The following is a 23,216-nucleotide window of genomic DNA, read 5'->3' as shown; positions in this document are numbered from 1 at the left end:
ATGCAATGTGGCCAAAATCTTACACTACTGCTATGGACCCGAGTCTGAACAGTTATATATGCTAATAGGATGATACGGTCATAGCGCCACCTACTGCTAACAGGAAAGATTGGTTGTAAACATGTGTTTGTTGTACATCTCTGCAAATGAGAGGAGAGGACAGCATAGCACAGGAGAGTATGGGAGACAAGAGCATAGGAGAGAAGACAGCGATAGCCCCGCGGATCGCAAGGTGCGCGAGGGCCCGCAATGCTGCTTGCAGCTTTAATTAGGGCCCGAGCACCGAATGGTGCAAGAGCCCTATTGAAACCCTTAGGATTATTATTAGGGCCCGAGCACCGAATGGTGCAAGAGCCCTATTGAAACCCTCAGGATTATTATTTTTTTTTTTTTTTTTTTTTTTTTTTTTTTTTTTTTTTTTTTTTCCCCCTCCGAGATCGCATTTTTGGAGGCCTTAACATGCCCAAAAACTCACCAAACTTGGTAGAAAAATTCATTCGCCCGAAAAATTTTGAAATTTGCTGACTTTTGAAATGCACACATAAAAATGGCTCTATAGCGCCCCCAACGCGTAGCCCCTCTGGCCGGTTTGACACAGGATTATGAAAATTGGCACACATATGTATCACCTCAAGACGCACAAAAAAGTCTCTTGGACCCCCCCTCCAAACCCAACAGGAAGTCCGCCATTTGAAGGTTTGTGGCCATTTTTGGCGATGTGTGACCCTGCTGCCAAACTTTTCACGCCTCGCATACTTCAACGGATTGAGCTGAAATTCGCCGTGTCCACTCAGGACACCATAGGGAATAGACGCATTCCAAAACTCTTACAAAAGTCTGACGGTGTGGCCGGGGCGTGGCCTCAAAGTTTGACCATTTCTGAGGACACAGAAAGTCTCTATAACTTCTTCGTTTTCTGTCCGATCTGTACGAAATGTCACATGTATGATCAGAGTCTGACCCTAAACACATCTATACAACAATATTGAGGCTTTGACAGAGCGCCACCTACTGGCTACACAAAATGTTGTGTTTTCATAGGTTTTTCTGCCTGCCCCCCTGGCCTGTTTTGAGTAGGGGCATGAAAATTGGTACACATGTGTATCACCCCAAGATGCACAAAAAAGTCTCTTGGACCCCCCCTCCAAACCCAACAGGAAGTCCGCAATTTTGAAATTTCTGTTAATTTTTGGCGATTTGTGACCCTCCTACAAAACTTTTCATGCCTCGCATACTTCATCCAAATGAGCTAAAACTCACTGTGTCCACTCAGGACACCATAGGGAATAGACGCATTCAAAAACTCTTACAAAAGTCTGACGGTGTGGCGGGGGCGTGGCCTCAAAGTTGACCATTCGCCATTACAAAGGAACTCACTGTATTTATTGCCCTAATGCGTAGCCCCGCTGGCCAGTTTGACACAGGATCATGAGAATTAGCACACATGTGTATCACCCCAAGACGCACAAAAAAGTCTCTTGGACCCCCCCTCCAAACCCAACAGGAAGTCCGCCATTTTGACTTTTGTGGCCATTTTTTGCCTATTTTTGACCCTGCTTCAAAACTTTTCACGCCTCACATACTTCATGCAATTGAGCTGAAATTCACTGTGTCCACTCAGGACACCACAGGGAATAGACGCATTCCAAAACTCTTACAAAAGTCTTACGGTGTGGTGGGGGCGTGGCCTCAAAGTTGACCGTTCGCCATTACAAAGGAACTCCCTGTATTTTTTGCCCTAATGCGTAGCCCCGCTGGCCAGTTTGACACAGGTTCATGAAAATTAGCACACATGTGTATCACCCCAAGACGCACAAAAAAGTCTCTTGGACCCCGCCTCCAAACCCAACAGGAAGTCCGCCATTTTGACTTTTGTGGCAATTTTTTGCCTATTTTTGACCCTGCTTCAAAACTTTTCACGCCTCACATACTTCATGCAATTGAGCTGAAATTCACTGTGTCTACTCAGGACACCATAGGGAATAGACGCATTCCAAAACTCTTTCAAAAGTATTACCGTGTGGCGGGGGAGTGGCCTCAAAGTTGACCGTTCGCCATTACAAAGGAACTCGCTGTGTTTTATGCAGTACTACCCATATACTTTATGCAATGTGGACAAAATCTTACAGTACTGCTATGGACCTGAGTCTGAACAGATATATATGCTAATAGGATGATACGGTCATAGCGCCACCTACTGGTAGCAGGAAAGTTTGGTTGTAAACATGTGTTTGTTGTATATCTGTGGAAATGAGAGGAGGAGAGCATAGGACAGGAGAGTATAGGAGACAAGAGCATAGGAGAGAAGACTGCGATGACCCCGCGGATCGCAAGGTGCGCGAGGGCCCGCAATGCTGCTTGCAGCTTTAATTTTTGGTGATTTCTAACCCTGCTATAAAACTTTTCACGCCTCGCATACTTCATGCAATTGAGCTGAAATTGGCTGTGTCCACTCAGGACACCATAGGGAATAGACGCATTCCAACACTCTTTCAAAAGTATTACCGTGTGGTGGGGGAGTGGCCTCAAAGTTGACCATTCGCCATTACAAAGGAACTCACTGTGTTTTATGCAGTACTACCCATATACTTTATACAATGTGGACAAAATCTTACAGTACTGCTATGGACCCGAGTCTGAACAGATATATATGCTAATAGGATGATACGGTCATAGCGCCACCTACTGGTAGCAGGAAAGTTTGGTTGTAAACATGTGTTTGTTGTACATCTCTGCATATGAGAGGAGAGGAGGGCATAGGACAGGATAGTATAGGAGACAAGAGCATAGGAGAGAAGACAGCGATAGCCCCGCGGATTGCAAGGTGCGCGAGGGCCCGCAATGCTGCTTGCAGCTTTAATTTTTTTTTTTTCTTTCCCCCCCCCTTAGAGGGGGGGCGTGGCCTCAAAGTTGACCATTCGCCATTACAAAGGAACTCCCTAATTAAACAAGCTGTTATTTTGAAAATATATATTTTTATGTCGGACCCTGAACTAACGTGTTTTATATTCAGGTTGACGGTTGACTACTGTGGCCTACGGCATGGAGGAAATTAATGACGGCGTACTGAAATCAAAATAACATAAACTGTTTTTTTTTGTTCAGATAAATATTATCTATATCTATCTATATTATATATAGATTAATATTACCTTCAAATTAATATTACCTTCAATTTAGTGGTCAAATGGTGGTGTGTTTAATTCAGTGGGAAACAGGCCCAAATGGCTCTTTTAATGCTGAAGGTTACCGACCCCTGCCCTAACTCGTGCCTGGCAGGACTTTTGATATTAAACAGGTGCACCTGAAGCATAGCCATCAATAACACATTTCACATTTAGCCATGTGTCTAAATATTTTTCTTTCTAGAAAAACAACTTTTTAGGTAAAAGTTAGTCCCTAGCATGGTGAGTCCCTGCAGACACATACAGGCAGCAGGGGAGAAGTGTGTGTTCGATATGCTGCCTTTAGTAGAGAGTTGCTATAGGCTGCATGCAGCCTGCTTAAATGAGTCAGCCGTGGTGGGACGACCTGAAAGTTGCTGGTTCAAATCTGGCTGGTGCCATTCTGTGTGGAGTTGCATGTTCTCTCTGTGCCTGTGTTGGTTTTCTCCGGGTATTTCTGCGTCTTCCCACATACCAAAAATATGTTTGCTAGGCCTGCATCCTGGTTCTCCACATTGACAGCTGGGGTAGTCTCCAGTCCCCCTGTAGTACAGGAAAAAGCAAAAAAAAAATGGATGGATGGAAGGCTTTATCACTAATTTTCCATTGATACAGGTGTGTGTGTAAGTAGCTTTAAACGTGTGTGTGGTCTTGTCATGAGTAGAAAATATGTGCTTTTAGTTTTGTCTACAACAACAAAAGCTCATCTGGGTCTCACAGACATAATGTTAATGTTTTCACTTGCTGTCCAAATAATTCAGTTCAGGACCAGAGCAACCATTCAAAAATGAATTAAAAGCAGCAAAGGCACTTTAACAAACACACCTGAAGTAGACACAGATGCATGCATGGTAGGGAGACAGAGAACTAAACTATAAATGTAAATGAAATCAAATGAAATAAGACCACATTAATAAAAGCAGATACTCTACTGGTATTTGCTGATATCTATGTGGCCCCTCCTTATAACCTCATCGTGTCATCTAAAGTCCAGTTTATTGTGGAGCAAACATTGACAGACAAGACCACCAATTTCCTTACCTACAGACACAATGCAGACACATTCAGACACACATTCAGTCTCCTCACAAATGATGGATTTAAAAACTCAAGACATCACTCAATTTACGACAAACGCACATATGTTATATATTGGTTTCAGATGTCCCTGTTATAATATCAGAACACAATGTTGTGTGCAGAGAAATACTTCCCGTACTTCTCGAAACACTTCTTGGCAATTTGGTAAAAAAAGAAATTGTTTGATATTCATCCATCCATCTTCAAACCGCTTATCACGGGCCAGGTTGCAGGGGCAGAAGTCTAATTAGAGGCACCCAGACTTCCCTCCCCCTGGACACTTCTTCCAGCTCTTCCTGGGTAAGGTGTTTCAGGCCAGCCAAGATACATTGTCTCTCCACCGCAGCCTGGGGCTCCTCCCCGTGTCCGGAACACCTCCCCAAGGAGGCGTCCAGGGGGCATCCGAAACAGATGCCCGAGCCGCTGGCACCTCTCAATGTGAAAGTGGCTCTACTCTGAGCTCCTCTTGAGTGACCGAGCTCTGATATGCTCCCTTTTTTCCTTACCTGTGTGAGTCCACACTGACCAAGATCCGGTACCGCTGCAAATAGAGGATAATCACAGGTAACTTCACGAGGATCACTGTCACACACACAAAACTCCTGGTCCTTCTATGAAGAGAAATAACATCAGGTGTGTGATATGTCATTGTGCAGGCAGATCAGATATCTCTTGGGAAAAAAGCCATGCAATCAAATCATTAAATTGCCCTCCTAAAATCAGAAACAAGCTTGACTTGAGTCAGATGTAGCATGTGTGTACTGATGATGATCGCCACTGCATGGGTCCACTCAATTAGCAACAGCAATGTACCCAAGTCTCATTTTTAAATAAGCTTCCTAAATGGTGAGTACAGGCTGCAGGCAGAGCTGCTAGCTTCCTCTTTTCACCAGCTCCTGCTGTGATTTACATTTGATGAAAACTGAATTGGTACTTGCTGAAACTGTGAGCCAGAAACACAAAATATTGCTATGGTGCGTTAAAAATATATCTTTGTGTCTGGAGTTGATTTACAGCTGAGATCTTGCTGGATCAGTTTTTGTCTACAGTGAACAGAGATTTATCAGAGATTTATCTTTGCAACATTCATATTTTAAAACATGTTTCATGTTAATGTTTCACACAGTGTTGATTACAAAATGTGTTGTAGATAAGGAGCAGCTGTAGCTCTTTACCTTCTCTGATTTATAAAACAAAGCTTAGATAGCGTCAGAGGTATGAAGGCATAGAAGTGCACCATTATGTCTGCACACCCTTGCACAGCTTGCTCAGAGATGTCACAAGATGTTTCTCAAGATGAACTAAATGGGCACCCGCTCCGTAGACAGGCTGTGTAAAAGATAAGATGAGATGAGATGAGATGAGATGAGATGAGATGAGATGAGATGAGATGAGATGAGATGAGATGAGATAAGATAATCCTATATTAGTCCCTCACAGGGGAAATTCACAGTGTTACAGCAGGTACGTTAGAAGCACACCTAAGAAGAAAAAAAAAGTAGCAAAAGTATACAAAATACAATACAAAAAGAAAAAAGTGAATGAATGCTTAAATAATTACCAGAATAGAATAAAGTGACTTCAGAATGTTATTGCACGTTATGATCCGGTATGGTGAAAATAAAAAAATTGAAAAATGTACATTATATACATAGGAGCTAAAAAAAAGTTATTGCACTGTATGACAAAATCCAGTTATTATACAGGAGGTAGTATGGTAGTAGCTGGGAGTGAATATATATATATATATACATACATATACACATAATCTACTGTGAGCAGGCCTGATTGTAAAGTCTGACAGCAGCAGGTAGGAAGGACCTGCGATAGCGCTCCTTCACACAGCATGGATGGAGCAGCCTGTCACTGAAGGAGCTGCTCAGTGATGTGACAATGCTGTGCATGGGGTGGATGGTGTTCTCCATCACGCCTCCCTGATGGAGAACAGCTTTGCCAGCATCCACCGGGCTACCAGTCAGTCAAACATTTTAAGTCCTGTGCTGTCAGTCTCGAGCAGACCTTTCTCATAGTTTTCTGGTAAACAGAAGCTGGCATTTACTTTTAAATGAATGGATACTTCCAGGAAAGTACTATGTAATTTGGTTTTAGTTGTATCGGAACAACCTCAGCTCAGCTCCGATTAGTAAGGATCAGAACATTCAGTACAGTGAGTCATGACATGCTGGGCTGCTGAAACAGACCATGACACAAGTAAAGACAAGTTGCTTTTATGCTGCTGATGCTTTTATATAAAAACATGATATCTGGACTTAAACAGTATAAAGGAGAGAAACGATTCTACCCACAAAGTTTTCACCAGTCTGCACTAGTTGGGGACGGTCATCATGTGTAGTCGGCACTAAAATCTGTTAGTGTGTGAGAGGGTGAAGACGCCTATCTGCAAGTGTGTGAGGGGAGCAGGCCCGACCCACCTCAGTCACCGTCCTTGAAACATTTGAATGTTGTGAACTAATCACCGACACAACTGCAAACAGGTGTTGTCAACAGCCAATGAAAAGATAGGATAGGACACAGGAAATAAAGCCAGAAGATGATGGGAAGTAGCAGGAATATCAAAACAACGATGGACTCCTCCACTACTTGATTCAAACCCATTTTTAGGGCCCGAGCACCGAACGCTGCAAGAGCCCTATTGAAACCTTAGGAATTATTATTAGGGCCCGAGCACCAAATGGTGCAAGAGCCCTATTGAAACCTTAGGAATTATTATTAGGGCCCGAGCACCGAGAGGTGCAAGAGCCCTATTGAAACCTTAGGAATTATTATTAGGGCCCGAGCACCGAGAGGTGCAAGAGCCCTATTGAAACCTTAGGAATTATTATTAGGGCCCGAGCACCGAGAGGTGCAAGAGCCCTATTGAAACCCTTAGGATTATTTGGGGGATTTAATTGGGGACAACAGTGGCGCAGTGGTATAGCAGGGTTGTCTAGTAACCAGAAGGTTGGTGGTTCAATCCCAACTCCTCCCTAGTCACTGCTGTGTGTTCTTGGGCAAGACACTTCACCCTAGCCTGTGGCACGCCTTGCTAGTCATTGTATGACACAGCCGTAAAGAATTTCCCTCTGGGATTAATATAGTATCTAAAATAAAAATTATTTTTTTAGGGCTAAAAAAAATAATCCTGGAAATATTGAAATGCGAGCGTTTATTATTATTATTATTAGGGCCCGGGCACCGAGTGGTGCGAAGGCCCTATTGTAATTGTAAGTGTTATTAGGGCCCGAGCACCGAGTGGTGCGAAGGCCCTATTGTAATTGCTGTGTTTATTATTACGGCCCTAGCACCGAGTGGTGCGAAGGCCCTATTGTAATTAGGGCCCGAGCACCCTATTGTAATTAGGGCCCGAGCACCGAGTGGTGCGAAGGCCCTATTGTATTTGTAAGTGTTATTATTATATTTTGAACAAATATATTTTGCACTATTGAGCTGGACCACACAGGAAATCAGCCATTTTAATTTTGGCGGTCAAATTGCAGCGATTTCCACCTTTGGTATGCGGACGAACTCCTCTTAGGGATTTCGACCGATTGACTTCATGTTCGGTCGATGTCACCTAAAGACCGTGATGAGCAAAAGTTATCAAAAGATTTTGTCTAAGTTAAAGGCCGTGGCCACTGCGGCTTTACTTCACCATTCATACACGAACAGCTTTCTCTTCTACATACTTGCTCCAAACAGCTTCAAACTTTCTGCACATCGGTCAGAGCCCCGTACTGAACGTCTTTATGTGATGAAGATCTGCGTGATGGGGAGGGGGCGGTCGCGCTGAGTTTGAGGGCCCGATCATTGCTGTTTGCAGCTTTAATTAGGGCCCGAGCACAGAATGGTGCAAGAGCCCTATTGAAACCCTTAGGATTATTAGCGACCGAGCACTGAATGGTACAAGTGCCCTATTGAAACCCTTAGGATTATTATTAGGGCCCGAGCACCGAGTGGTGCGAATTTATTAGGGCCCGAGCACCGAGTGGTGCGAAGGCCCTATTGTAATTGCTGTGTTTATTAGGGCCCGAGCACCGAATGGTGCAAGAGCCCTATTGAAATGCAAGCGTTTATTATTCTCTTTTTTTCTTCCGCGTCATTCGACGCAAATTTGACCCCCTGAACGTGCTCAAAAACTCACCAAATTTGGCACACAGGTCTGGTTCGCGAAAAATGGCGATCTGAAACTGTCGCCACGACAGTGACTTGCAAAATGGCTCTACAGCGCCCCCTGGAATTTGAAAATATTCAGCGTAACAGCTATGACCATGAAAATTGGTACGCTGATGTATCACCTCATGCCAGGAAACATGCCTCTGGAAAAAAAATTCTACCCCCTACAGGGCGTCGGCCATCTTGGAAAAACCACGCCATGTTCCAATTTGCACACCCCGCAGTTTTGCGAACTCCTCCGACGGGAATTGCTTGATACGGCTGAAAATTGGTGCACTCGCCCTTAAGGGGTCAGGGACCAAAAGTTATCAAAAACGCAGCACTTCCTCACACGGTCTGGCCGTGGCGCTACCACGAAGTTGACCCTTCGCCAACGCACACGAAATGGATGTGTTTGTGGCTGTATCTCCCACATACTTCATCCAATGTGGATGAAAAAAATCAGGCATGCTGAGCCTGTCATTCTGAACAGATTGATATGCTAATGACCAGAAACTCTCATAGCGCCACCTACTGGCGGTATGAATTGTGTTCAGTCCGATTTCCATTTTCCACACCTCGTATTTGAACGAACTCCTCCTAGGGAAATACTCTGAGAGACCTGAGATTTTGTCACCTGGTTTTAAAGACATGGCTGAGCAAAAGTTATCAAAAACGCAGCTCGATGTTACACCGTGTGGTGTAAATGCTGTGTTTTTGATAACTTTTGCTCAGCCATGTCATCAGAACAAGGCGACAAACTCACAGGTCTGTCAGAGTATTTCCCTAGGAGGAGTTCGTTCAAGTACGAGGTGTGGAACATGGATAATCAGGCTGAACACAATTCATACCGCCAGTAGGTGGCGCTATGAGAGTTTGTGGTCATTAGCATATCAATCTGTTCAGAATGACAGGCTCAGCATGCCTGATTTTTTTCATCCACATAGGATGAAGCATGTGGGAGATACAGCCCGCCAATGGCAACAGTGTTAAGTAAAAATTTTAGTTGGGGGACAATTTTGGGTAAAGTTTGGTGAGTTTTTGAGCACGTTCAGGGGGTCAAAATCACGCCCAAAGACGCGGGAGAATCATAATAATAATTAAAACTGCAAGCAGCGATGATCGGGCCCTCGCACTCCGCGGGACCGCCCCCTCCCCGTCACACTGTCCCTTCCCTCCCCTGCTCCCCCTACGAGCTGCGGCGATTTTGCCAGCGGTGGGAAAAAAGCATCAGACAGAGGCAGAGATGTGTCAGAGCAACAAATCTGTCAATATATGTAAAAATTTTTAGTATGCAGTAACCTCATGTTTACAGTAGGTGGCGCTGTCCACAGATGTCTGCACGTGGTCGGGGTCGGGTCTGTATTACATGTAAAAAATTTCAGGATTTTAGGAGCATCCGTGGTGGAATTATATCAGCTGCAGTACCCTATGTGTCCACTGGGTGGAGCCAGACACCATCAGAATAGTGGAGACCTGTCTCTGTATCAAACCTGAAAAAACATTTGATTTATACATGAAAATTGTCAAGAAGCAGTAACTTCCGGTTTCCTGTAGGTGGCATTGTGCAGGTGACTCATGAGCATGCAGACGTGTTGAGGGATGGACCGTTATGACATGAAAAAAATTTGAGGACATTAGGACGATGCACGGCGAAGTTATGAGCAGTTGATGTTTCATGGCGAAGGTTCAACAGTCGCCACCGCCACGGGCAGCCTGATACAGGAAACCACAAAGGTGTCTCTGTAGGACTTCAAATCTGTGATCCTCATTTGGTTTGGCTGTGTAATGACAGGGAAGGATTAAACGGTGTCAGTGTAGAACATGGCACTTCCTGTCTCCACCACAAGGGAGCGCCATGAGCGGCACAGATCATGATGACATAGAGACGTTCAGGGAGGGGCTCTGACCACGTGCAGAAAGTTTGAAGCCATTTGGAGCAAGTATGTAGGAGAGAGAGCTGTTCGTGTATCAATGGCGAAGTGACGCCACAGCGGCCACGCCCTTTAACTTAGAGAATAACTTTTGATCAGCATGGTCTCTAGGTGACAGCAACCAAATATGAAGTCAATCAGTCGAAATCCCTAGGAGGAGTTCGTCCGCATGCCAAAGGTGGAAATCGCTGAAATTTGACCGCCAAAATCAAAATGGCTGACTTCCTGTGTGGTCTAGCTCAATGGTGCAAGAGGCTTTTATGTGCGTCTGGACGTGTTCTGTGTGTGTGCCGATTTTTGTCTTCCTACTCCAAAAAAACCCCTATGGAGAGGGGTGTTTAAAAAATTCAAGGGGGCGCCATTGAGCCATTTTGCCCCGCCCACTTACGAGACCCCCATCAGTTGCTAGGACATGCCCCCGAGAACGTGTGTATGACTTTTCATAATCATAGAAGGTCGTTAAGGTCATTAAAAACTCAAACGTAATCTCACAGCAAAGGATCAACAGTCGGCACGCTGCCACACAGACGCCATTGCACGCAGCTTCACGGCCTTCATAGTGTAGCTTCACCAACTAGTTGGGAAGGTTCTAGAGGTGAAATGAAGTTGATGCTGTCAACTATGTAGGAGCAGTACACGTCAGAGTAAAAAGAGGCCATTTCCGGTTACCAGCAGGGGGCGCCACGAGTAAGTCAGGGTTTCAACATATGGAGGCGTTCAGGGCGGACCTCAAAAAACATTTGATTCGGGACCAGCGTGGAGGGCCCGTCATCGCTGCTTGCAGCTTTAATTTTTTTTGTACCTGATCTGAGAGTATAAAACTCTAGCAAGCCTACATCTGCTGGCAAACAACTAAAAATGCACTGTTACACAGAACAAATGGATCCACTTGAGGCTGTTCCATACTCCACGCACTCCACGGGTGGTAAGAGATAAAAAAAAGGTCTTTTCCGCACTGAGGTACCATACTCCGTGAGACGTGTGTGTGCAGAACTCCTCTTACGGCCCGCCCACTAAACTATAAGGAAAGACTTTACTGAGTTTTTTAACACACCACAAGGACGTGTGCCATGGCAAGAGGGCATTATACAGAGAGGGTGCCTGCAACAGCGTGAGATGTCCGGCGATGAGTTGTGAAAATGCGACATTAAAAGTAACAATAGCAAAGATTCAGTGTTTGTGCCTTTATGACCACATTTGCACATCTACTGTGTTCCAAAGTGCCTGCGATACTTCAAACTGTCCGGTGATGAGCTGTGAAGATGCGACATTAAAAGTAACAATAGCAAAGATATACAGACATTGTTAACGAGCCTATTATGCCCGGGTATGTAGGAGTATATAGAATGGTAATAACAGTCACCATCTGGTATGTGTGAATATTGGTGACAAATCACCCTTACTTGCCTTTCTTTCTTTTATTGCTCATCATGCAAAACCAGTATGGTCTTATCTAAATCTGTTGAATCAGTGCTGTTTATACACCTACCTATATACCTGGAGAGGCTCTTGCGCTTCTCCACTTTCATCACGCCCACAATAAATTCTGACCAATCACAGCATGGTTGCCGCACAGCATTGAAAGACAAAGTTCGGCCCGGACCCTGTGCACAAGAGTGCGGAACAGCGGGCGGTCAGAGACATAAAATGACGTCATTTTGTGGGTGTAACGTCTGCACGGGGGAAAAATGTCTTTGTCTCGCGGAGTATGGATCCAGCTTTAGTCTCACTCAATCACACAGACAGACACACTTACAGGTATGTGTACAGTGCAAACATGTGTTGACATGTAGGTTCAACTGAAGCTGTACAGGGCAGGGATTACTGAGGAAATGTCTGTAAAACAGAGTACCACTACCACAGGGCTTATTAACCATTATTGTTCCAGTTCCAGCAGAGCAGCTCTCCACGGTTGACGTTTCTTTACAGTAATGGAGGTGTTGATCTGACAGGCTCTCTCTCACTCTGAGGCTCCTCACGTTGAAATACGTCCAGATGGTGCAGCAGCACTCTCACTTGCCTCCCTGTGAGAGACAGGCAGCACTATATTGGCCTCTGAATTTCTCTCTCACACACACTCACAAAAGTATAGAAAGACATATGGTTGTTTTATAGAATGTAGAGTAGTCAGTGGTAGCTATTTTAAGGATTTCATTTCTGGATCTGACAGTAAAGGAGCCATTTTTTAGCTTTTCAGCATAAACCAAAGGGGGAATTCAGTAGTCACTGCCAGTTCTGCTGCAATCCTACAAATCTGTATACTGTATACTAAGTTTTAGTAGAAAGAAGACTTCTCTAAATGTTAAAACTTACTTAAGTACTAAAAAACTTCTTGTTTACTTTACACTTACCGTATTTTCAGGGCTACAAGTCACACTTTTTTTCATCCTTTGGCTGGGTATGCAACTTATACTCAGGTGCACCTTATAAACAATATATATAAACAATATATATATTGAAATATATACTTTGTTAGCCTTATGTCCTGACGTCCCATTACAGATATAATGGTAGCTGTTCTGTCCCTCTCCTGACGGTTCTCTTCCACCTTGTCTACAACTTGCATTCCAAGCATAGGTGACGTTCATGGAACGTGTGCTTGCAGCTGAAACTCAGACCTCACCTGGCAATAAAGAATTCTATTTTTTGATTGGTCGATAGGTCGCTAATTCCAGAAAGGTATATGATACGCTCTATTCCTCCACTAACCATGTTACATGTTATATCTGTGTTTTACATCATTGATCTTTGACTTTTTGGATATACAACATCATCATATTAGGTCAAATTAGTTGTTTGTATGGTTACAGACATTTATGAGGTCAAAGTGGCCAGCGTCTATTTGTGCGATATATGTGCTTGAGCATTATAAACCAAAACACCTGTCCATTTACACAAGCCATCTCTGCGTCTGGAGACAAGGTTTTCCAGTTTGAAAGCTCAGATATGCTGTCCTCCCAGTAGGCATTGCAGGCTAATGACATTTTGCCACAGACTAAACTTTGATGGCTCACATTTAACCACATCACACACACACCGACACTAGTGATAATTAATGTTTTTAGGTTGACCTTCCTGTTAGCACAGGAACACTTTGAAGTCATTTTGTCTATATGTAAACTAATGTTTTGCTGGTCAATTGTCACATGACCTAATTTCCTACTTTTTGATATGATAGTTCAGTACAAGCTCATTTGTGATGCTGGTATTAAGCTTTGTTATTACACAGTGTTGGAACTCTCTGACAGTCCTCTGCACTTCCCTGTGAAAGTATCTTGTAATAGAAGACACTGCGTCTATTCAAAACTCTCAGTCTGGCTCTGCAATCTCCTCCCTCCTATCTGCTCCCCCCACCCTTTTCTACCCGCCCAGATTACATGATAGTAAACACCTGGGCAGGTAGGCAAGGAGAAGGAACAGCAAGAGAGAGGGAGAGAAAGAAAAAAGAGAGAGCAAGAGAAGCATACTCACAAATCACACAACAGGGTGTTGGCTAAAAGCTTGCCATTTATATGCCTAATATGTATAAGCCCTGCAGAAAAAGCGACCAGCGCATCAACTTCTGGTTTGCGTTTTGCATTTGCATACAGTTTTTCTCAATTGTTTACACACAAATTCTGGTACTTGGGACACAATGACCACAACATGTAACTCATTTACCAACCCCCTGAACCAATTCTGCTAAACTACAAGCACAATTCCTGCTTTACACTCAAATTGCGGTTCTAAAACACACTTATTTCAAAAAACAGTACACACAATTCTCTGCTTTTGGCACAATTTTCATGCAGAACATATCTTGTTTTCACAAGGAACCATTCAAATATGCACACTGACTCATCACAAGGGCAAACACCTATCACACAGTTTTACAATTACCAATCAGAGCTTTAGCATAAAAGTGCAACAGGTGAGCTCTTCTGTTTTGGAGCAATGGATTGGTGTATGTACTCTCACTAGAAAATTGCAGAACTGCATATCTCTCAATGAGTACAGTAGTACAGTAGCTACCCTTGGCCCCTACAACACCGCCCATCTGGTCACATTCCTGGACACCCTACACAACACACTCATTCCACCAGATCAGCTCAGGTACGTTGTCATTTGGGATAACGTTTTTCACAGGGCTGCTCTGGTTTGTAACTTGTTCACTGCCCACGCACGCTTTTTAGTTGAACACAAACACATGTTCCCCTTCTCCAAGCTATGTGGAGATATGGCAGCTGATGCTTTTCATGGCTGGATTCGCCATGCTATGCGATATTTCCTCTGCTGCTTGGCCAGGCAAAACATTGCTTGTGATGTGGATGAGGTGCTGTGGCCAGGCCGTAACAGAAGGGAGAATGCAGCATTGTTTTTTGTTTTTGTTTGGTTTTTGGTTTGTACTCTAACTGTATACAGTAAATTCTTCTGTCGTTTTGTATGTAGTGTATGTGCAGCTTTGTGTTGTTTGGGGATGGGAATGGGATGTACACTGTGTACATTGTTTTTGCTGGAAAAATAACATATAATGTTACCACCACATTTGTGTGTTCTGAGTATAAAAAACAATGTTCTCAAATATTTTACAACACTTATGTATGTATATATGTACTGTCTGTAGTCAGTGTACCACTGAACCAAAACCAAGTCATTGGATTTGTGTGTAGAGTTCTGAGAATATGAGGCATGCTTTCAGAAAATGTGTGTAAACAATTGAGAAAAACTGTAAGAAACACCAAGGGGTTGTGGTCTGTATATGTAACTGTTGGACAACAGGAAAAGCCTACATAATCTTCAAAGAGTTTCAAAGCTTCCTACTCGACGGTGGAATAACCCTGCTGGTGACAGGTAAACTTCTTAGAGAAGTGTGAAACTGGATGTTCCACCCCAATTCACGCCGAGATCTAGGAGGTGAAAAGGAAACAATAGCCTCCTATTTAGAGTGTACTGGCTTCACCTGTCCCTGTTCAACTACTTTCCCCAAATATGTTATGGTAAGTAACGACCAAACTCGCATTTAGCAAGATGAAGAGTCAGTAATCAGTACAAAACCCATCTGAACCATCTGATTTGTCAGCCAATACACATGGCAAACTCCAAACACTGTTACTGGGCTCTGCAATGCCTTTCTCCAACATGTAGGCCAACGAGGACACTTATCTGGGTTTACCCTATATGGATGCTAATTGGCGTCGACTCGGCCTGTATAACATGGGTACGTGAAGGTACGTCTGAAAACAATGACAAATGAGACCTGATCAAATATTTCCTCTGAGAATCAGACAAATGAGTGAAGATACTATCAAGTTTAAACAACACAAGTTTTTCAGCCATGTTCACCCATGAACAACTGCCCCGGAAGGAATTTTCACATCAACCTCAGACCCCAGCTGCTCAAAAATCAGCCTTAGACAGCCTTAGCAGAGGGAGCAGCCCCACTAAAATTTCAGCACCGGACAGCGACAGACCAAACAACCCGTCAGCAGCTTTAGGCATTCTTATCATACCAGGATTTCATTTTAGTTTGTAAAATAGTCAAGTTGTTTTTGCCAACTTGCATGCACGATGAAACCTAAAAGGAAAATTGCATACATAGTCAAGAAAGTTCTCTGATTTGTTGTCACCTAGCCATTTTTCCTGCAGCAGCTTCCAAGCTCCCCTCACAGTGTGAGCAAAAACAAGTTCTGCTGGACTAAACCCCATCGACTCCTGAACTACTTCACAGGCAGCAAAAAGAAGAAGATACACACCCTCATTCTAGTCTTTATTAAACTCCAGACAATAAGCACTGACCATGGTTTTCAGGGTTTGGTGGAAACGTTTAACAGCTCCCTGGCTCTCTGGGTGGTATGCACTAGAACAGCAATGCGAGATACTCAGCTGTTCCAACCACTTGCGCAAAACTTCAAGACATGAAGTTAGACTCCTGGTCACTTTGGATGATTTTAAGCAGCCCAAAAACCTTCACCAGCACATTGACAATAGCATAGGCAGTAATCCTACGTAACAGAATTGCTTCGGGGAGCCTCGTAGCAGAGCACATAATCCGTAGAAGTCATCTTGTGTGGAAACACGTGGTAGTGTGCATAAGAACCGCGTCCCTCAAGGAATACTTGATAGGCTAGTCTGTGACAACATCATCAGCAAGCACCATCTCATACAAAGGAACTAAGAAGGCATCACCTCGCTGCTGGACTATAAACTCTTTACGTGACATAGTCCCTTTCTTGTTTGCCATAGCAAAAGGCACAGCCTTGGACATGATGATACCGCCGGCTGGGGCGAAGCTGAAACCGGAGGAGTGTCCACAGGCAACAACAAAGATTTGGGGTCTAAAACACAGACAAGCTGTCTGGAGGTTGGATCCAAAGGGAATACTTTAATTTATTTTCCTTTTCCTTTCTTAACATTGTGCTCATAACAGGGCAAATAGAAAGCACATCTGGATATTTGGACATTGTAACTGAGGGACAGCAGTTACCAGATTAAGCAACACCTTACAAGCCAAAAAAAAGAAATATTTAAACTGCTAAACCGTTTCATGCTTTGCACCTCTTCTTTCCACAGGCCTGTTTCTGATAGCTCCTGCTGTGATGGCCCCTACGCCAGCCAGCATGTGCACACCCTTGAAGACGATGAACGACAGTCTCAGCCACAGGCGACGGTACATGGTGAGAGAATGATGGCATGTTTGCAAGTGTGAGGTTAAAGGTCAGCAGCCCTGATGTATGGACCAGCTGAAGAGGTCAGAGCAGGGAAGTGAATAAAAAACCCCTCCTGACCCTCAAAGACAAACACAGAGCTTTAGAAACTTACAGCAAAACCTTGCCCACAAATACTGCCACTGTGGGGTGTCCTCTGGGTCTGTCTCACCGATGTCGACTCAGAATTACTTTTGACTGACTGAAGCCAATCAGACAAGCACTATAACAGCAGTGCTTATAACAGTAGGGGATTTTCCACTAAACCTGATTTACAGTGATTAGATTTAAAGAGGCGTTCCACCTATTTATTGCATCTCTGTATTGGGAAAGATGCCAAAAACACAACTCAATATTAACCTAATGCCGCATATAAATTCCCACATTTGTAAAACTCTGCACTTCCTGGCCTTTGGTAAGGATTTGTAGAATCTGAGGGCAAAAGAGAAACACATAGGACAACCATATTGCCATGCTCTAAGCCATATAGGGTCACAGAACAGCCCCGTGAGCTGGTACTACCAGCAGCTGCAGTTGTGCATTCAGCATGACAACAGTGAGAAGCTTTAGTTAGTTTAGTTAGAATCTAATTAACTGATGTGATAGAAATGTAACGGACCAATAAGTTAAGCCAGTCACTTATTTGAGTGACTGGCTTAACTAGTAACTGAGCTTTACACTTTCTAACATTGACTTCCCATGTGGTTCTACACAAGTGGACAAAATTGTTGGTACCCCACTTTTAAAAGAAAAAAAACCTACAATTGTCATAAAACAATTTAAAACTGACAAAACTAATAATAAATTAAAGCTGCAAGCAGCGATGATCGTCACGCCATCCCTTACCTGTCCCGCTCCCCCTACGAGCTGCTGCGACTTTGCCAGCAGTGGGAAAAAAGCGGTAGACAGAGGCGGAGACATGTCAGAGATACTCAGCTGTTCCAACCACTTGCGCAAAACTTCAAGACATGAAGTTAGACTCCTGGTCACTTTGGATGATTTTAAGCAGCCCAAAAACCTTCACCAGCACATTGACAATAGCATAGGCAGTTATCCTACGTAACAGGGGGAACAGTGGCGCAGTGGGATAGCAGGGTTGTCCAATAACCGGAAGGTTGGTGGTTCGATCCCAACTCCTCCCTAGTCACTGTTGTGTGTTCTTGGGGAAGACACTTCACCCTAGCCTGTGGCGCGCCTTGCTAGTCATTGTATGACACTGCTTGTGCAGCAGCCGTAACGAATTTCCCTCTGGGATTAATACAGTATCTAAAAAAAAAAAAAAAAAATTGCTTCGGGGAGCCTCGTAGCAGAGCACATAATCCTTAAAAGTCATCTTGTGTGGAAACACGTGGTGGTGTGCATAAGAACCGCGTCCCTCAAGGAATACTTGATAGGCTAGTAAAGTCGCTGCTGGACTATAAACTCTTTACGTGACATAGTCCCTTTCTTGTTTGCCATAGCAAAAGGCACAGCCTTGGCTGGGGCGAAGCTGAAACCGGAGGAGTGTCCACAGGCAACAACAAAGATTTGGGGTCTAAAACACAGACAAGCTGTCTGGAGGTTGGATCCAAAGGGAATACTTTAATTTATTTTCCTTTTCCTTTCTTAACATTGTGCTCATAACAGGGCAAATAGAAAGCACATCTGGATATTTGGACATTGTAACTGAGGGACAGCAGTTACCAGATTAAGCAACACCTTACAAGCCAAAAAAAAGAAATATTTAAACTGCTAAACCGTTTCATGCTTTGCACCTCTTCTTTCCACAGGCCTGTTTCTGATAGCTCCTGCTGATTTTGCCAGCAGTGGGAAGACAGAGGCGGAGACATGTCAGAGCAACAAATCTGTCAATATATGTAAACATTTTTAGTATGCAGTAACCTCCTGTTTACAGTAGGGGGTGCTGTCCACAGATGTCCCCACATGGTCGGGGTTGGGTCTGTATCACATGTAAAAAATTTGAGGATTGTAGGAGCATTTTAGAGTTATACCAGCTGCAGTACCTTATGTGTCCACTGGGTGGAGCCAGACACCATGAGAATAGTGGAGACCAGTCTGTGCATCAAACCTCAAAAAACATTTGATTCATACATGAAAATTGTTCTGAAGCAGTTATTTCCGGTTTCCTGTAGGTGGCGCTGTGCAGGTGACTCATGAGCATGCAGACGTGTGGGGGGATGGACCGTTATGAAAAAAATTTGAGGATGTTAGGACGATGCACGGCGAAGTTATAAGCAGTTGATGTTTCATGGCGAAGGTTCAACAGTCGCCACCGCCACGGGCAGCCTGATACAGGAAACCAAACAGGTGTCTCTGTAGGACTTAAAATCTGTGATCCTCATTTGGCTGTGTAATGACAGGGAAGAATTAAACAGTGTGAGAGTGCGTGTCAGTGTAGAACACGGCATTTCCTGTCTCCCCCACAAGGAGCGCCATGAGCGGGACAGATCATGATGACATAGAGACATTCAGGGAGGGGCTCTGACCACGTGCAGAAAGTTTGAAGCCGTTTGGAGCAAGTATGTAGGAGAGAGAGCTGTTCGTGTATGAATGGCGAAGTGACGCCACAGCGGCCACGCCCTTTAACTTAGAGAAAAGCTTTTGATAACTTTTGATCAGCATGGTCTCTAGGTGACAGCGACCGAATATGAAGTCAATCGGTCGAAATCCCTAGGAGGAGTTCGTCCGCATACCAAAGGTGGAAATCGCTGAAATTTGACCGCCTAAATCAAAATGGCTGACTTCCTGTGTGGTCTAGATCAATGGTGCAAGAGACTTTTATGTGCGCCTGGACGTGTTCTGTGTGTGTGTCGATTTTTGTCTTCCTACTCCAAAAAAACCCCTATGGAGAGGAGTATTTTAAAAACTCAAGGGGGCGCCATTGAGCCATTTTGCCCCGCCCACTTACGAGACCCCCATCAGTTGCTAGTACATGCCCCCGAGAATGTGTGTATGAATTTTCATGATCATAGAAGGTCGTTAAGGTCATTAAATACTCAAACGTAATCTCACGGCGAAGGATCGACAGTTGGCACCCCGCCACACGGACACCATTGCACGCAGCTTCACGGCCTTCATAGTGTAGCTTCACCAACTAGTTGGGAAGGTTCTAGAGGTGAAATGAAATTGATGCTGTCAACTATGTAGGAGCAGTACACGTCAGAGTAAAAAGAGGCCATTTCCTATTACCAGCAGGGGGCGCCACGAGTAAGTAAGGGTTTCAACATATGGAGGTGTTCAGGGCGGAGCCCTCGTCATGCTCATAAAGTTTGAAGACGTTTGGATAAAGTATGCAGGCGTGAGAGCCGTTCAAAGTTACATGGCGAAATCATGAATCGTCACCAGACTTTGGCGAGCCACAGAGGCCACGCCCTGTAAGTTAGAGAAAAGCTTTTGATAACTTTTGATCAGCAGGTCCTTTAGGTGACCTCCAGCAAATTTCAGGTCAATCGGGCTACAGCTCTAGGAGGAGTTTGCTCACATACCAATGGTGTAAATCGCCAAAATCGCCATTTTCCATCCAAGATGGCGGACTTCCTGTTGGGTTAAGGTCATGGTGTCAAGAGACTTTTTGGTGCGTCTTGGTATGATAAACATGTGTACCGATTTTCGTGCACCTACTCCAAACTAAGCCAAATGCGAGGGGTGTTTTGAAAATTTCAAGGGGGCGCTGTAGAGCCATTTTGCCCCGCCCCTTTGCAGCGACCACAAAATATCAAATTTTTCGCCACCCCTGATGAGTGTGCAAAGTTTCGTGAGTTTTCGTGCATGGCAAAGGGGTGAAAAATGCAGTTAAACAGGCAGGCAAATAATAAGAATAATAATAATAATAAACACAGCAATTACAATTAAAGCTGCAAGCAGCGATGATCGGGCCCTTGCACTCCGCGCGACCGCCCCCTCTCTGTCACGCCGTCCCTTCCCTCCTCTGCTCCCCCCACGAGCTGCGGCGATTTTGCCAGCGGTGGGAAAAAGCCGGCAGACAGAAGCAGAGATGTGTCAGTGCAACAAATCTCTCAATATATGTAAAAATTGTTAGTGTGCAGTAACCTCCTCTTTACAGTAGGTGGCGCTGTCCACAGATGTCCACACGTGGTCGGGGTCGGGTCTGTATCACATGTAAAAAATTTGAGGATTTTAGGAGCATCCGTGGTGGAGTTATATCAGTTGCAGTACCGTATGTGTCCACTGGGTGGAGCCAGACACCATGAGAATAGTGGAGACCCGTCTGTGCATCAAACCTCAAAAAACATTTGATTCATACATGAAAAATGTCCAGAAGCAGTTACTTCCGGTTTCCTGTAGGTGGCGTTGTGCAGGTGACTCATGAGCATGCAGACGTGTGGGGGGACGGACCGTTAGGACATGAAAAAAATTTGAGGACGCTAGGACGATGCACGGCGAAGTTATAAGCAGTTGATGTTTCATGGCGAATGTTCAACAGTCGCCACCGCCATGGGCAGCATGATACAGAAAACCACACAGGTGTCTCTGTGGGACGTCAAATCTGTGATCCTCATTTCGCTGTAGCTTCACCAACAAGTTGGGAGGTTCTAGAGGTGAAATGAAGTTGATGCTGTCAACTATGTAGGAGCAGTACACGTCAGAGTAAAAAGAGGCCATTTCCTGTTACCAGCAGGGGACGCCACGAGTAAGTAAGGGTTTCAACATATGAAGGTGTTCAGGGCGGAGCCCTCGTCATGCTCATACAGTTTGAAGACGTTTGGATAAAGTATGCAGGCGTGAGAGCCGTTCAGAGTTACATGGCGAAATCATGAATCGTCGCCAGACTTTGGCGAGCCACAGAGGCCACGCCCTGTAAGTTAGAGAAAAGCTTTTGATAACTTTTGATCAGCAGGTCCTTTAGGTGACCTCCAGCAAATTTCAGGTCAATCGGGTTACAGCTCTAGGAGGAGTTCGCTCACATACCAATGGTGTAAATCGCCAAAATCGCCATTTTCCATCCAAGATGGCGGACTTCCTGTTGGGTTAAGGTCATGGTGTCAAGAGACTTTTTGGTGCGTCTTGGTATGATAAACATGTGTACCGATTTTCGTGCACCTACTCCAAACTAAGCCAAATGCGAGGGGTGTTTTGAAAATTTCAAGGGGGCGCTGTAGAGCCATTTTGCCCCGCCCCTTTGCAGCGACCACAAAATATCAAATTTTTCGCCACCCCTGATGAGTGTGCAAAGTTTCGTGAGTTTTCGTGCATGGTAAAGGGGTGAAAAATGCAGTTAAACAGGCAGGCAAATAATAAGAATAATTAAAGCTGCAAGCAGCGATGATCGGGCCCTCGCACTCCGCGCGACCGCCCCCTGCCCGTCACGCCGTCCCGTCCCTTCCCTTCCCCGCTCCCCCCACGAGCTGCGGCGATTTTGCCAGCGGTGGGAAAAAAACGGCAGATAGAAGCAGAGATGTGTCAGAGCAACAAATGTGTCAAAATATGTAAAAATTGTTAGTGTGCAGTAACCTCCTGTTTACAGTAGGTGGCGCTGTCCACAGATGTCCGCACATGGTCGGGGTCGGATCTGTATCACATGTAAAAAATTTGAGGATTTTAAGAGCATCTGTTGTGGAGTTATACCATCTGCAGTACCCTATGTGTCCACTGGATGGAGCCAGACACCATGACAGTAGCGGAGACCTGTCTGTGCATCAAACCTCAAAAAACATTTGATTCATACATGAAAAATGTCCAGAAGCAGTTACTTCCCGTTTCCTGTAGGTGGCGCTGTGCAGGTGACTCATGAGCATGCAGACGTGTGGGGGGACAGACCGTTAGGACATGAAAAAAATTTGATGACGTTAGGACGATGCACGGCGAAGTTATAAGCAGTTGATGTTTCATGGCGAAGGTTCAACAGTCGCCACCGCCACGGGCAGCATGATACAGGAATCCACACCGGTGTCTCTGTGGGACGTCAAATCTGTGATCCTCATTTGGCTGTGTAATGACAGGGAAGGATTTAACAGAGTGCATATCAGTGAAGAACATGGCACTTCCTGTCTCCACCACAAGGGAGCGCCATAGATCATGATGACATAGAGACGTTCAGGGAGGGGCTCTGACCACGTGCAGAAAGTTTGAAGCCGTTTGGAACAAGTATGTAGGAGAGAGAGCTGTTCGTGTATGAATGGCAAAGTGACGCCACAGCGGCCACGCCCTTTAACTTAGAGAAAAGCTTTTGATAACTTTTGATC

At 44.6% G+C, this 23,216-nt stretch overlaps 1 protein-coding gene across 1 annotated transcript in view; it reads left to right on the top strand.

The window, feature by feature from the left end:
- Positions 1–23,216, top strand: part of il34 (interleukin 34) — a 108,142-nt gene that overhangs the window by 67,104 nt on the left and 17,822 nt on the right. Inside the window, exon 3 of the mRNA XM_028407543.1 lies at positions 16,880–16,983. Within this exon, the coding sequence (XP_028263344.1) occupies positions 16,880–16,983 (104 nt within the window). The remainder of the gene's footprint in view (positions 1–16,879; positions 16,984–23,216) is intronic.

Source organism: Parambassis ranga, chromosome 6, assembly GCF_900634625.1.
Source record: "Parambassis ranga chromosome 6, fParRan2.1, whole genome shotgun sequence".
NCBI classification, from domain to species: Eukaryota; Metazoa; Chordata; class Actinopteri; family Ambassidae; genus Parambassis; species Parambassis ranga.
Note: the sequence above shows the minus strand (reverse complement) of the source record. Positions and strands in the feature narration are given on the sequence as shown.